Raw genomic sequence first — 16,970 nt, forward strand, 5'->3', positions numbered from 1 at the left:
GTGACATCGAGCAGACACAGGTCTTTCACCACTCTTCATTGTTTGTTGTGCCAAAGTCCAACACCCATCACTCCCTCAACATGTGTAAGCCCAGCTTTGGGCCCACACTTTGGAATATATAATACATTTGAGAAATAAATTTAAACACTTTCTCCTGTCAAATTACAATTTCCACATTACTGCATCTAGATAGGGTCATAGACAATCCTAATTTTTTTCTTAAGAATGGTCTTATTTGCAGATAGCAAAAGTATGTTCTAAGAGACAAACCATATTTATTCCTTAACTGCTCAAACTACATGAGTTGTAGAGTCCTCGATACACCTGATCCCTTTCTGGCACCAGGTATCCAGGATCTTATTACCCAGAGTCAAGGGTATTAACTTGTTCTGGGTCAAAGGAGCTTTAGGAGATATCCCCACATTCCAACCAATACATTGATTTATTCATTGCCATATCTGAAGAATATGATTTAGTATGGGGTTATCTGTTTTCTTTGAAATTAATTTAGTGTCCTATTTGTATATAAATTCTCTTGCTATCTTTTCACATACCTCAAAGAGTAAGGTGATAAACCTTGCCTGGGCTTCCCAATAATATTTTTGAAATCCAGTGCTTTTAAACCCCACCCCACCCAAATTGTAATCCCATGTCATCTTTTCCATGGAGATTCTAGCCACCTTACCATTCCATAGGAGCCTTTTGACATATTTGCCGAGCATGTTAAAGAAACCCTGGGGCAATGAAATGGGTAACAATTGAAAAAATACTAGAGTCTTGGAATCACCTTCATTCTAATAGTTAACTCTGCCCACCACTGTTATAGGCAGAGTCCTTCATCTATGAAGGTCCTCCTCAATCTTCTGGACCACAGGGAGATAATTAAGTTTGTATATGTTATGTAAAAATTATTATAGAGCCGCACAATTAAGATACCTATCAGATTTTTATCAAACAAGGGAAAAGCCAGATTGGACTAGATTAGAATTAGATAAAATAGGGGAAAAGATACCTGAACACATATTAAATAAATGGGATGAAAAATTGGTACAACGTAGGAGTTCTCCAGTATTACATCATCTACTCAATATTTGGAAAAAGATTCATGTAGAAAGGAATAAAACAAATTACCAATTACCAAAACTAATATTGACGCAAAATAAGTTACTCCCTTTTACAATAGATAACCTTTCCTTTAGAGAATGGGAGAAAAAAGGGATCAAAAGAATAGAAAATTGTTTTTCAGGAAATAGATTATTATCCTATGAACAAATGAAAGATAAATACAATATAACTCAAGATACAGTGCTGGCATATTACCAATTGAGATCCTACTTGAAGGACAAATTAGGAAGCAGTCTGAGGTTACCAGAGGGAAGTAACCTTGAATATGTGATTACAGATACAATGATAATCAAAAGATTTATAACAAATATGTATATTAAACTGCAAGAAAAGGAGAATGAGGAAACAAATGGTAAAACTAAACAAAAATGGGAACAAGATTTAAATATAAAGATAAAAAAAGGAAACATGGGAGAAGTTATGTTCTGGAATGATGAGAAATACAATAAATATGAGGTTACGTATGATACAATATAACTGGATACACAGGCTATACATTACACCTCAAAAGTTAAATAAATGGGACCCAACAGTATCTGACAGATGTATTCGATGTAAAAAAGAAATGGGAACAACAATTCATGCAATCTGGATATATGAGAAAGTAGAAAAATTTTGAGAAGATCTAAACCAAATATTAAATAAAATTACAGAAAACAATATACTAAAAAATCCAGAGATCTTCCTCCTAAGTAACATAAAAAACAAAGAATTTGGAATTGATTTGGATGGTGCACAAAAAAGATTTGTTAAGATAGCTCTAGCCGTAGCAAAAAAATGTATTATGTCAACCTGGAAATTGGAAGATAATTTGAAAATACAACAATGTTATATAGAAATGAATAAATATATTCCATTAGAAAAAATAACATATAGTTTAAGAAATAATATTGAAATATTTGAACAAATATGGGAGCCTTACATGAAACACAATAGAGAAAACCTACCGGGGACATTCACTACCTAAATTAACGAAAGGAGAAGGAAATGAAAAGAATTGACTCAGTGGAATTTCTTGTTTATTTTTATTGAATGACAACATTGTTTGACTGGTTTAATGTATCTTAGATTTTGTACTTTAAATGGATTGGGGGGGGGAGGTAGGGAGGGTGGGATGGGAGGGGGGGAAGAAAATGGCACTATATATATTTGAAAAGGAAAATGTATGTATCATGATCAATGTGGTTTATGGTGTGAAAAATAAAAAAAATTTTTAAAAAATGGCTTCCACCAATGGCTCAATTGCCAGTATAAACAGCACTGGAGGCCTACTGGACCTACTCAATGGAAACATTGGAGACATCTGCCCATTTGTAATAATTTTTGCTTGGGGGTTTATGGTAAAGTGTCTTCACCCAGTTAATAAATGTTTGACCTAATCCAAACTTCTCCAGCACCTTAAACAATATGTCCCACTCCAGTCTGTCAAAGGCCATCTCCACATCCATAGCTACGGTCACTCCCGGATCCACCCATGACTGTGCTAGATATACTTTATTAAGCAATCTAACTATATTGTTTGCTGATTGCTTGATCTGGATTTGTTAATTTCAGCAAATATTCTGCCAAACTATTAGCCAATGCTTTTGCAATGATTTTATAATCATGTTTAATAACGAGATAGGTTTATACAAGGTGGAGCTCAATGGGTCCTTGTCTTTTTTGGGAATCACCCTGATGATTGCTGTTGAGAAAGACTCCAGGAGGGTTTGCATCTGCACTGCCTGATCCACCACCTTCATAAAAATGGGGTATTAGCAGATCTTTGAACTATTTACAAAATTTGGCAGGGAAACCATCCTCCCCTAGTGATTTGCCAGCCTGCAAAATGCTCAGGGTCCATGCAATCTTGTCTTTAGAGAAAGGGGCACTCAGCCCCTTTTGCTCTTCCTGATACAAATTTGGTAGGTCTGAAGAAAGCAAGAAATAGATATTTTGGTAGGATCACCCCTTGATTCAGATTTATACAATTCCTTCTAAGACCTTCCAAATGTATCGTTTATTTTTTTTGGTTCAGATGAGATCTTGCCTTCCCCTTTTCAAATCGCACTAATTGTTCTTGAGGCCCCTTCCGCCATCACCTGCCAGGACACGATGTAGTGGGCCCTCTTCCCCAGCTCATAATACTGTTGTCTAGATCCTAAACTCAATCTTTATGCATTATATGTTTGTATCCTAATTTTTTTCACCAAATTCCTGTATTTCTCTTTGATAATCCTTTTCCAATTGAGCTATCTCCTGTTCTAGGACATTAAACTCCTTCATGTGCTCCTTTTTGATGCTTTTGGTATATCCAGGAGTGGCCAAACCCCGGCTCGCAAGCCACATATGGCTCTTTGACATGTCATGTGCGGCTCGCGGGAAGGGTAGGTGCTTGCAGCGGGGAGAGTAGGTGTCACCAGCGGGAGGGTGGCTGTCACCAATGGGGAGGGTGGCTGTCAGCAGGTCACCAGCTGACTGTCAACAGCTTGCCTACTGCTAGGCACCTGCCTTCCTGTTTTCAGGTGCTTAGGGGGAACGTTTGATGTGTAGACTTGATTAGAAAAAGTATTTTGCAAAATTGCTCCCTTTGAAACAGTGCTTCTTGATTATCTGCAGTGCTAACCTCAACTCTAATGTGCTGTTGGAAAATACTTTCCCCCACAAAACTGTACATGGGGGGGGGGGCAACTTCCCACACTGGCTTCCCCCCCCCCCCCTCAGCCCCATAGAAACATGCCGGGGGGCTATCAGGCAGCGGGGAGTTGGGTCACTGGGCAGAGGGGAGGGGGGCTGTCAGGCACGGGAGGTTAAGTCACCGGCTGATTGTCATCAGCCCGCCCCCTGCTAGGCACCTGAAAACTGCTAGCCACTTTCAGGCTGCTGCTTTCAGGTGCCTAAGGGGAGCGCTCGGAAGTGGAGAATATACCTCCCCAAGGTGGGTTGAGTAAGTATACCTCGAGACGGGTTCTTTGCTTTCAGATGGCCTCCCGACAGCCGCATTCAAGTATTTTAGGCGGCTTTATGTTCAGGTATTATAGCCACCTGAAAGGGGCTAATGTTAGTGTTAGTGGGTGTGGCTTGCAATCGCGTGTTTGCTACGGCTCTCAAACATCTGAAGTTTTTGGTATGCAGCTCTTATGTTAAGAAAGTTTGGCCACCCCTGGTATATCTGATGATCTGGCCCCTTAAATAAGCCTTTAAATAATCCCATATTAGGAAGTTATCCTCTATAAAAGGGAAGTTCATCTCACAGAACAATTTTATCTGTGGCCTAAAAAAGCTATAAAATTCTGGTTTTCCCAACAGCAGCATATACAGGCATCGAGGATTTCTTATCTGACAACATGATGGATATAGTCAAGGGAGAGTAGTTGGAGAGTAGCTGCACCATATACTTGGTTTCCACTATCCTACCCTCCAATTGAGCTGACACTAAAAATAAATAAATTCTAGCATAGGAATCATGTTGTCTCAAGTAAAAGGAGTAATCCCTTTCTCTCAGTTTCACCTTTCTCCAGACATCTAAGAGATTCAGCTCTTCCATAAGTTCCAGGGTGACTTTGCCACCTTGATCCTTGTTACATTCTTTGCTAAATTGTTCATACTAGATCCAGACAAAAATTAAAATCCCCTTCAATCAAAACATTCTCACACCCTGCTGATATTTTCAAAAATATATCTTGTATAAATTATTTGCCATCGAAAATCAGGGTGTAAATATTCATAAGTGCCCAGGGTTCCAAGTATATTTGGCAATGCATCATTACGAATCTCCCTGCTGTGTCCATGACCACAACTTGGCCATCACTGGAACATTCCTCCCTATCAAAATGGCCACTTCCCTTGCCCTGGATTTGAAGGAGGACATCGCTACCTGACCCACCCATCCTTTCTTTAACTTTAAATGCTCTAGTTATGTAAGAAGGGTTTCCTGCAAAAACCTTATCTTTTTCATATGTTCCAAGGTTTTTTTTCTCTTAATTGTTCCGTTTATCCCATTTACCTTAAAACCCACAAATATAATTGACATATCCATTGCCCCCAGGCCACTTCATTTTATCCTTCCCCCCTCCTTCTTGTTCCCTGATACTTAGCCTCCATCCTGATTCTCCTCCTTAGATTCTTGGCAGAGGTGATCATGCTCCAAACAAAAATTAAATAATTAAAACCCACTTTCCAAAACAAAACAAAAAACCCACCATAAAAACCCTCCTCTTCCTTCTCCCTCCCCCCTCCAATTTACCCACCTCAGCACTAATAACCAAGCTATTGGTGCCAATTCCCCCCAACAGTATTTTGAGAAGTGCCCAATGCACCCATCCTCTATTTGTACTTGCTTCCTTTTCTGTGAGCTTCCCATATCTCTTCTTTACTTAACAAATACAATCCCCTTCAAACATTAATACTATGTAAAGAAACAACTATCCCATAGTCCTCACATTTTGAATATTTACAATCCATTCCGTCCATCCATCCAATCCCTGAATCTCTCTTTCCCCTTCATTTATTTACATTTAGTCTCAAACCAGTGGCAGGGATCTATTGCTTCTTTTGGATTAAAAAATGTTTTTTCTCCTCCTGCCCTTACCATCTTCAGCATTGCCAGGTGAAAGAGGGTAAACCCAATTCCTCTTTGCTTAAAGATCCTTTTTGCAGGTTAAAATTCCCTCCTGCACTTCAATAATGCTACACTTATGTCCAGGTAGAATAAGACCATTCCCCACTCATCCCCCTTGCTTTGCCCCCACTGCCACACTGCCCACAAAATCTTCTATCTGTCCTGAAAGCGGAAGAGTCTCACCAAAGTATAGCATGGCCACAGGTGTAAGGTGAGAGAATGGTGGGCCCATTCTATTTCCAAATTATTTCCATTTTTCCCAGTACATCTGGGATCCACTTTTGCAGAAACTTTTTCTCTTACCCTCCTTTATCCCCACAATCTTAATCGTGTTCCTATTAATATTTTCTAACATGTCTATCCTCCCACATCTTTACCCTATCTCTTTCCCTCACAATCATTTTGTTCTCCCCCATCCAAACTTTCCTCTACCCTCTCAATTCTCTCCTCTATTTCCATTACCATTTCCATTAAGCTATCAAGCCTTTCTTTAATTGCCTCTTCCTTGTCACCAATGTTCTCAAAGTCCTTTTTATTTGTCTAATGACCTGAAATATTTCCCTGGCAAAAAGCATTAAGCCTTCTGTCTCTTTTATCAGTCTTCCACTTGTCCGTCTTTCTTTTTCCCCCTTGCTCTTCCTCTTCTTCCTTCTCCTCCACCTCACTTTCTAACTCCATGCTGCCCACCATGCATCTTTCCTGTAGATATCCTTCTGGCCGCGTTTCCCCTAGAGTCCACCAGGCCTGACACCCTGGACCCAACCTCCTCATGCCTCCTGGTTGGAGCGACATTACCAGGTAAGTCCTTGCTCTCTCCAGTATTTCTCTTCCCAGACCATGGGCTCTTTCTCTCCACCACTGCTGACATAACTGCCATCCCAACTTCAGCCTGGCTCCATCGTCCTCATGTGTCCCGTTGCCGATATCGCCACCCTCTCCTTTTTGTCCCAGCTCCCTTTACATCGAGCCTCTGGACTCCCCGTCGTCGCCACTACCGCTGTTGCCACCCTCTCTGTCCTAGCCTGACTTCTTCCATCCTGCAGTGCCGAACCTCCCATTCCTGACAGTGCTCTCGCCGCTTCGATCAGTCTTCTCTGGGCACCTTCCTGGGCTAGCCTCTCTTAAACTGCTCTCACTCACCTTTTGATGTGCGTTCTCTTCCAGATGGGAGGCCCTTGCTCAGGTGCAAACATTGAAGTCATCACTATCCTCGGCTTCTGGATAAGCCCCTCCTCGGCTTCTTTCTCTCTGCCATGATGTAAGTTCTTTTCACTCTCTCCTCTTGCTGCTTTTGCCTTTTTTCCCCATTTCTTTGTCTCTTCACTGCTTTATAAATGATCCTATCTCTCTTCTGTGGATTCTTAGGGGGGGGGATTCTACATCTTAACCTCTCTTTTCTATCTTTTTAACGGGGAGCTCTCCAACCTCACTACACCTCTACCACCACCATTTTCCTTCCTATTTTGAAGTCTTTATAAACTTTTATTATATGATAACGATCATATTCACATTTTCAGATGACATACAGGTAATTTAAGTTCATCTTATATCATCTCACCCCTTCCACTAATTTTCCCCATTCTTTTCTCTCCTCACATATAACAAATAATCCTCTCTTCTCGCCAACATTCTATGATATTTGAAAACTAGGCCAATTTACAGTTGTGAAGTAACTTATTAACCTGCATATCTTTGACAATATGGAAGGAAACCAGAGCACTTGGGGAAATCCACACAATCAAAGAGAAGATGTGCTTCAATGAAACAGCTAGGTAATTCTATGACCCAGGTCTATTCCAAGCTTAATACATTGGTGGATATTAACACTCAACAGATGGCTGACGATGGAGCTTTTAAACTTGAAACTAATGAAAGACTTGATATGTGTGATCAAGGTTTAGTCAACGTACAAGATCAATTGCAAGATGTAAACAAAACAATTGAAACATTGCAGATTCAGAATAAAAATTTAGCAAAAAAGGTTGATTATTTGGAGAATCAATCTAGACGGAACAACGTAAAAATTGTTGGTTTGCCAGAAGACATAGAAGGGCCAGATCCAAGAAATTTTTTACTAAATGGATTCCACGAGTGTTAGGACAAGACAAGTTCCCCGAAGGTTTAATATTGGAACATGCTCATAGAGCTTTGAGAAGGAAACCTTTTTCAGGACAGAATCCAAGACCTGTTCTGGTCCGTTGTTTAAACTATTGTGATAGAGAGACAATTTTACGTGTGGCTATTAGAAACGCACAGCAAAATAGATCTCCTTTGATGGTTCAGAACAATCGTGTTTTTTTTAATCCGGATCTGAGTCAAGAAATTATGTTTCAACGACGTGAATTTAATTCCGTGAAAGACTTGTTGTGGAAAAAAGGATACAAGGCAACATTTAGGTATCCTGCGGTATTGAAGATTTTTCAGGATGAATATCAGCCAAAGTTTTTTGATAATCCTAAAGAAGCTATGGACTTTGCTCAATCTTTACCAATTACGCAATTTCAGGAACGACGTAGTCCTCTACGGTCTCCAAAGAGAGTGGAGATACAAGATGGGAATCAGATTTCAAGAAAATGGAAGCAATGGTGGTCGAAGTGGCAAAGTTGATTAAAAAAAACAAATCCTTTACTTTTTTTTGAGAAGATTTCAGATAATGATGATAGTTTAATACGAAATGGGAGTTGGGAGAGGGAACTGGGTGGGCACTATTTCCAGAAGTCATCAGCTACGTGTGAGTTATCTCACACCCAGTACTTTGTGGGAGTTACTGCATTGTGTGGTTTAAACAGGAGGAGGTAGTTGACCTCTTGCCTGTTTTTTTTTTCCTTAATTTTTGGGTTAAGGAGTGAAGTTTTTTTTTCTATTACTTTTTATTTTAAATAAATATTTTTTTCTTTTCTTTTTTTTTGTTTTTGATTGTAGTTTTAAGAGGGAATAAGGGGAGGGGTTTTTCTTTTTTTGGGGGGGTTCTTTTTTTTCCCCTTTTTCTTTTTTTTCTTTTTTCTTTTTTTTTGTTGAGTTTTTGTAAGGAATGTCCAAATTGAAGTTTGCTTCTTTTAATGTCCAGGGTTTAAATAATCCTATTAAGCGTAATAAAGTACTTGCTTACTTAAAAAAATTAAAAGTCAATGTGGCTTTTTTGCAGGAAACTCATTTAACAGATAAGGAACATTTGAAACTCAAACGTGAATGGGTTGGACAAGTTTTTTATTCTTCATTTAATTCAAAGGCAAAAGGAGTGGCAATTTTGGTGCACAAGAATTTACCATTTCAGTTACAGAATGAAGAGAAAAATGGTGGAAGATTATTAAAATTGAACTGTACAATTTTTAATGAAGCTTGGACTTGGCTTGATGTTTATGCTCCGAATGTTGAGGATACAGCTTTTGTTGTGGATATATCTTTATTACTTGGACAATCAAATTCTAATGTGATGATTGGGGGAGATTTAAACGTGGTATTGGAGCCTTTATTGGACAAGTATCCAAGAGTAATTAAGAAATCTAAGATGGCAGTTCAAGTAACTAATATGATGTCAGATTTGAATTTAGTTGATACTTGGCGAAGATTTAATCCTACAGAGAAAGATTTTTCTTTTTATTCTTCGCGCCATAATTCTTTTTCTAGAATTGATTATTTTTTAATTTCAACACATTTGCAGGATAGGGTTATATCGGTGGATTATAAGGCAAGACTGGTTTCGGACCATTCTTTATTATTATTAGAATATCAGAGTTCACAAGATGTTCAGAGAGCTACAAGATGGAGATTTAATACTATGTTATTACAAAAACACTCCTGTTCGGCTCCGAATCATGGGTCCTCTACCAGCATCACCTACGGCACCTAGAACGCTTCCACCAGCGTTGTCTCCGCTCCATCCTCAACATTCATTGGAGCGCCTTCATCCCTAACATCGAAGTACTCGAGATGGCAGAGGCCGACAGCATCGAGTCCACGCTGCTGAAGATCCAGCTGCACTGGGTGGGTCACGTCTCCAGAATGGAGGACCATCGCCTTCCCAAGATCGTGTTATATGGCGAGCTCTCCACTTGCCACCGTGACAGAGGTGCACCAAAGAAGAGGTACAAGGACTGCCTAAAGAAATCTCTTGGTGCCTGCCACATTGACCACCGCCAGTGGGCTGATATCGCCTCAAACTGTGCATCTTAGCGCTTCACAGTTCGGCGGGCAGCAACCTCCTTTGAAGAAGACCGCAGAGCCCACCTCACTGACAAAAGACAAAGGAGGAAAAACCCAACACCCAACCCCAACCAACCAATTTTTCCCTGCAACCGTGTCTGCCTGTCCCGCATCGGACTTATCAGCCACAATCGAGCCTGCAGCTGACGTGGACATTTACCCCCTCCATAAATCTTCGTCCGCGAAGCCTAGCCAAAGAAGAATTACAAAAACCAGAATTTATTATTTAAAACAACAAGTTGAAGTTTTTATTAGTAATAATACTAATTCTGTTTCTAGTCATTTTGTTTTATGGGATGCAATGAAAGCTTTTTTACGAGGTCAAATTATTAGTTATGCTTCTAAAGTAAAGAGAGAGAGAATTAAAGAGATTGAAGATTTAGAGAAAAAGATAACTGCTACTGAAAAAGAATTTCAAAAAAGCACTACTGAAATGGAAAAGAATCGGTTAACTAATTTAAAATTTAAATATAATGAATTACAAACTTATCGGTTTGAATGTTTAATGAACCGAACTAAACATAAGTTTTATGAATGGGGTGAGAAAGCCCATAAAGTTTTGTCATGGCAGTTAAAAAAGGAACAATTATCCAGGATTATACCAGCAATTAGAAAGAAATCGGGTATTACTTTTAGCCAAAAGGAAATTAATGAGGAATTTTTAAATTTCTATAAAAAAATTATATACTTCGGAATGTAAAGATGTAACTGAAGATGTTATAGATTCTTTTTTGAAAAATATTAAATTGCCACAATTGAATCAAGAAGACAAACAAGCGTTAGATAAATCCTTTACAGAAAATGAAATAGAAATGGCGATAAGAGATATGCCAAATGGAAAGGCACCTGATGAAGATGGGTTTTCTATAGAGTTTTATAAAACTTTTTATGCTGATATATCTCTTATTTATAAGGATGTATTACAACAAATTTATAATACTTTTGAATTACCTGAGTCTTGCTCTAATGCAATAATTATAGTTATACCAAAAAAAATAAAGATCTTTTACAGGTTTCTTCTTATAGACCAATATCGCTGTTAAATGTAGATTATAAAATTGTAGCTAAAGTTATGGCTAATCGATTAGCTTAATATTTGCCTAAAATAATACATAGTGACCAAATGGGATTTATTAAAAAATAGATATGCGTCAGATAACATTTTGCGTTTAATAACTTTGATAAACAAATCTAAATCTCAGATTAATTATCTAATAGTGGTTTCATTGGATGCAGAGAAGGCTTTTGATAGAGTGGAATGGAAGTTTTTGTTTAAAGTACTTGAGAAATTTTGTTTTGGTTCTTCATTTATTGGATTGATAAAGGCTTTACATAATAGTCCGAAGGCTAGAATTGCTGTCAATGGGCAGATTTCAGAATCTTTTAATTTAACAAGGTCTACTAGACAAGGATGCCCATTGTTGCCTGCTTTATTCGCTATCGTTATTGAACCTTTGGCACAATTAATACGCCAAAACGAAAATGTTAAAGGTATGAGAGTTTTGAATGAGGAATATAAGATTAATTTATTTGCTGATGATGTTTTATTACACTTGGTGGATCCGAGTATTTCTTTACCAGCAATTCAAGAATGTTTAGAAAATTATGGTCAATTATCTGGTTATAAAGTAAATTGGGCCAAAAGTGAAATTCTATCAATTTGTAAAGATGATTATTCAATATATAAAAGTATTACCAATTTGAAGTGGACAACACAAATTAAATATTTAGGAATTAATGTTAATACGGAATTTCAAGATTTATATTCAATTAATTATCTTCCTTTAATAAAAAGGATTAAATTAGATTTGATTAGGTGGAAGGATTTACCTTTGGGTTTATTAGGGAGGATTAATACTATAAAAATGAATATCTTTCCTCGAATACAATATTTGTTTCAATCAATTCCTTATTTTTTAAACAAAAGTTTTTTTAAGGATTTATATAAAGCAATTAGAGACTTCTTATGGAAGGGAAAATTTCCGAGGGTAGCAATGAGAAAGTTGATGAGGGATTTCCAATTTGGAGGTTTAAGATTACCGAATTTTCAGCATTATTATGAAGCAGCTCAATTTAAATTTCTTAGTGCATTAATGAATATGGATGATCCGCCCAGCTGGGCAAAGGTAGAAATGGTGGTTATTTTAGAAAAATTTCCTCATGAGTTTTTGTTTCGATGGAATAAAAATTTATTACGAACTTATGATGTACCAATATTGAAGCATTTATTGAATCTATGGACAAGTAAACTTAACAAATTGGGGCTCAAAAATAAATGGTCTGGACGATTGCCATTATATAATAATCAACTTGTTCCTTTTACAGTCTCCAATATTACCTTGAAACAATGGGAAAGGAAGGGAATAAAAAAATTTTATATTGTTTTTCTGAGGGATGTTTTTGTTCCTTTGATGAATTACAAAGGAAATTTGGTATTAGTGGAAATTCTGTATTTGTGTATTATCAATTTAAATCTTTTGTAAAACAGATATGTGGTCGTCATATGATCTTACTGCCTGATTCTAATTTTGAGGAATATGTACTTTCAATACCAAAAAAGGGATATATATCTGATTTGTATTGTATTTTACAAGAAACTGAAAATAAAAAAGATTGGGATAAAGATGTTGAAATGGGAAAAAGATTTAGATTTTACAATAGCTGAAGAAGCCTGGATGGAAATTTGCCAGAATAGTATTCGGAAATTGATTAATGCTAGATTAGCGATGATTAATTATAATTTTATACTTCAGTTATATTTAACACCGGAGAAACTAAAAAAGTTTGGCCTTAGTAAGTCGGATTGCTGTTTTCGTTGTGACCAGACGGTTAATACTTTTTTGCACACTGTCTGGCTTTGTGATCGATTGCAACAGTTTTGGAAAGGTATTCAATCTATACTTAATAGTTTATATAATATCTGTCTTGTATTAGATCCTAATATATTTTTATTAGGGAATATGCAATCACTATTTGATTTAGGTTTAAAGGATTATCAGATTTCCTTTATCTATTTAGCTTTAGCTGTGGCCAAGAAATGTATAGCACTTACTTGGAAAGACAGAAATATATTAACTTTAGATAGGTGGCATTTGGAGATGAAATCCTGTTTGACCATGGAAAGTATATCTTTTTCAATTCAGGATAGGATGTCTTTTGATAGGTTAAAGTGGACTCCGTTTGTTAAATATATGCATTTAAGTTTGCTTTAAATATGTTTTTAAGTGTGATATTTTAGTATTGATAACTTTTTTGTTAGTATCTTTACTTGTTATGTTTTATCTTTTTTTTGTAAGTGGGCTTTTTTTTCTTATATATAATCTTGTTCACTTTATTAACTCTTCACTCTTTATTTTGGGGGGAGGTTACACTAATTTTAAGTTAGGTTATTAATGTTGTGTAATAATTATTGGGGGGGTTAGTTTATTTAGTTTACCGATGTGGTACTGTAATTTTATTATCTTACTTTTATTCTTTTTAAATGTATTCTTTTATTTTATTCATGTTATAAAATCTTAAATAAAGTTTAAAAAAAAGAGAAGATGTGCAAACTCCACACAGACAGCACTGTCAGGATTAAACCTAGATGGATGGAGTTGTAATACAGCAACTCTACTAGTTAGAGCTGGTATGTTACCTCTGTTGAATGTGCATGTATTTAGGGAAAAGCTAAACATTGCTTTGAATGTAATTATTAAAGAAGGTAAGATTATGTCCGTGAACTACTCTTTGCAGACGATGCCGCTTTAGTTGCCCATTCAGAGCCAGCTCTTCAGCGCTTGACGTCCTGTTTTGCGGAAACTGCCAAAATGTTTGGCCTGGAAGTCAGCCTGAAGAAAACGGAGGTCCTCCATCAGCCAGCTCCCCACCATGACTACCAGCCCCCCCACATCTGCATCGGGCACACAAAACTCAAAACGGTCAACCAGTTTACCTATCTCGGCTGCACCATTTCATCAGATGCAAGGATCGACAATGAGATAGACAACAGACTCTCCAAGGCAAATAGCGCCTTTGGAAGACTACACAAAAGAGTCTGGAAAAACAACCAACTGAAAAACCTCACAAAGATAAGCGTATACAGAGCCGTTGTCATACCCACACTCCTGTTCGGCTCCGAATCATGGGTCCTCTACCGGCATCACCTATGGCTCCTAGAACGCTTCCACCAGCGTTGACTCCGCTCCATCCTCAAAATTCATTGGAGCGACTTCATCCCTAACATCGAAGTACTCGAGATGGCAGAGGCCGACAGCATCGAGTCCACGCTGCTGAAGATCCAGCTGCGCTGGGTGGGTCACATCTCCAGAATGGAGGACCATCGCCTTCCCAAGATCGTGTTATATGGCGAGCTCTCCACTGGCCACCGTGACAGAGGTGCACCAAAGAAGAGGTACAAGGACTGCCTAAAGAAATCTCTTGGTGCCTGCCACATTGACCACCGCCAGTGGGCTGATATCGCCTCAAACCGTGCATCTTGGCGCCTCACAGTTCGGCGGGCAGCAACCTCCTTTGAAGAAGACCGCAGAGCCCACCTCACTGACAAAAGACAAAGGAGGAAAAACCCAACACCCAACCCCAACCAACAAATTTTCCCCTGCAACTGCTGCAACCATGTCTGCCTGTCCCGCATCGGACTTGTCAGCCACAAACAAGCCTGCAGCTGACGTGGACATTTACCCCTCCATAAATCTTCGTCCGCGAAGCCAAGCCAAAGTATGAGCAAAGATGGTGAAGTATCTGTGTGAACCAGGAAAGAAATACTTTGAAGTCTGACCTAACTAGTGCTGAAAGGTCTGATGGAATCTTTAGATGCAGCTTTTTTTGAAAACTGCACATGTGAACAGGCTTTGTGCAAGGAGTGAGAAATAAGACCTTGGCCCAAGAGAGAAATTTTCAGACATGTCCAGAGATAATATAAGACAAAAAAAAATGGAGAATAAACAAAAATCTCCTGAGAGGCTATGTGCTGTCTATCAACTATTGCCTTGCAAAATTCAGAACTCTTGTGCCGAATAAACTCTTAAACTATAGGCCCTTTCATGCAGTGAAAAAGCCCAACGGTAAAGGGCGGGCTGATGACGTTGTGATGATGCCTTAAGGCAGTGACCCATCTCCCCTCTCCCTCCATGACCCCCCTCAGGGTGGGGGCAGCCTGCGGGGGCCGTCAGGGCAGGGGCGGCCAGTGGGGGCCGTCAGGTAGGGGGTGGCATCAAGGCTGGGGCCATCAGGGTGGGGTGGGGGAAGGAACTGTCAAGGCATGAGCCATCAGGTCGGGGCAGTCAGCGGGGGCCGTCAGATCAGGGGGCGCTGTCAGATCAGGGGGGCCGTCAGATCAGGGGGGGCCGTCAGATCAGGGGGGCCGTCAGATCAGGGGGGCCGTCAGATCAGGGGGGGCCGTCAGATCAGGGGGGGCCGTCAGATCAGGGGGGCCGTCAGATCAGGGGGGGCCGTCAGATCAGGGGGGCCGTCAGATCAGGGGGGGCCGTCAGATCAGGGGGGACCGTCAGATCAGGGGGGACCGTCAGATCAGGGGGGCCGTCAGATCAGGGGGGCCGTCAGATCAGGGGGGCCGTCAGATCAGGGGGGCCGTCAGATCAGGGGGGCCGTCAGATCAGGGGGGCCGTCAGATCAGGGGGGCCGTCAGATCAGGGGGGCCGTCAGATCAGGGGGGCCGTCAGATCAGGGGGGCCGTCAGATCAGGGGGGCCGTCAGATCAGGGGGGCCGTCAGATCAGGGGGGCCGTCAGATCAGGGGGGCCGTCAGATCAGGGGGGCCGTCAGATCAGGGGGGCCGTCAGATCAGGGGGGCCGTCAGATCAGGGGGGCCGTCAGATCAGGGGGGCCGTCAGATCAGGGGGGCCGTCAGATCAGGGGGGCCGTCAGATCAGGGGGGCCGTCAGATCAGGGGGGGCCGTCAGATCAGGGGGGCCGTCAGATCAGGGGGGCCGTCAGATCAGGGGGGCCGTCAGATCAGGGGGGCCGTCAGATCAGGGGGGCCGTCAGATCAGGGGGGCTGTCAGATCAGGGGTGCCGTCAGATCAGGGGGGTCGTCGTTTCTTCATTACAAAATTAATGGAAGTTCTTCACCCAGAGGGAATGTTTCTTTGAAATTCTCTATCCAACTGTTTAGAATATAAAGATATACTAGAGACCAATAGAGACCAATAGATTGTTGGATATTAAGGGATGTGCAGCTAATGCAGTGGCATGAAAATAAAAAAGGTTATGTTAAATGACAGGACATACAAGAGGGACCAAATCACTAATGCATACATCTATTTCTCATTTTCATTATTCACGAGTGTCCCAGGTGGAGAATATAAATCTAGGTGCTTTACAATATAGGCATTAAAACCAAATTTAAGATAGGCATATGAAAAACTTATCTTAAAAAATGAGACTTACAATGGTTTTTGTTTCAACACCACAGGTTGAGAATCTGGAACAATTTCATCCAGTCTTCCTTGAAGAAAAAATAGGATTGATTAGAAGTCATTGGTTATCTGCATATACTAAATTTAATTGCTTAAATCAAGATAAACCATCTTTACCTTGCAGCATTGTTTGTAGAACTACTTTTCTTTCATCTTCTTCCTGCAGTATCTCAATAACTTTGCTGGCAGTTATCTTCTACAACAGACGGACAGATAAAGATGCTCATATGTTGGATGACGTGATCTAATGAGAGTTAGCTAATTTGGTACACTAATAGTCAAAAGAGAAATAATGTAATAGTGGAAGGTTTTCTTTCTCAAATGGGAGGGATGTAAACAATGGTATACCTCAGTGCTGGGTCCAATGATGTATAATATGAAGAAATCGCCATTGTTTCTATTCCAGCTACCTTTTGAGCAATCCCATTTCTCTGCTCTTTTCCAAAGACCCTAATATTAGATTCTCCTTACATCCATATAACTATCCAATTTTTCCTTAAATGAAAAAATTGACTCTGCCGCCACTACTTCTCCCGGAACCTCATTCCACACAGCCACCACTCTCTGAATATAAAAAGTTCCCCCTCATGTTATTTCAAAACTTTT

General features: G+C 39.7%; 1 protein-coding gene across 8 annotated transcripts in view; it reads right to left on the reverse strand.

Annotated features, from left to right (window-relative positions):
• The window catches only part of sycp2 (synaptonemal complex protein 2), a 328,877-nt gene that overhangs the window by 147,956 nt on the left and 163,951 nt on the right, over positions 1-16,970 (reverse strand). For all 8 annotated transcript variants that reach the window (XM_069884683.1, XM_069884685.1, XM_069884690.1 and 5 more), the window contains 2 exons: positions 16,482-16,560; positions 16,336-16,393 (listed from right to left, as the gene is read on the reverse strand). In XM_069884683.1, the coding sequence (XP_069740784.1) occupies positions 16,336-16,393; positions 16,482-16,560 (137 nt within the window). The remainder of the gene's footprint in view (positions 1-16,335; positions 16,394-16,481; positions 16,561-16,970) is intronic.

The sequence above is a fragment of the Narcine bancroftii genome, chromosome 6 (genome assembly GCF_036971445.1).
Source record: "Narcine bancroftii isolate sNarBan1 chromosome 6, sNarBan1.hap1, whole genome shotgun sequence".
NCBI lineage: Eukaryota > Metazoa > Chordata > Chondrichthyes > Torpediniformes > Narcinidae > Narcine > Narcine bancroftii.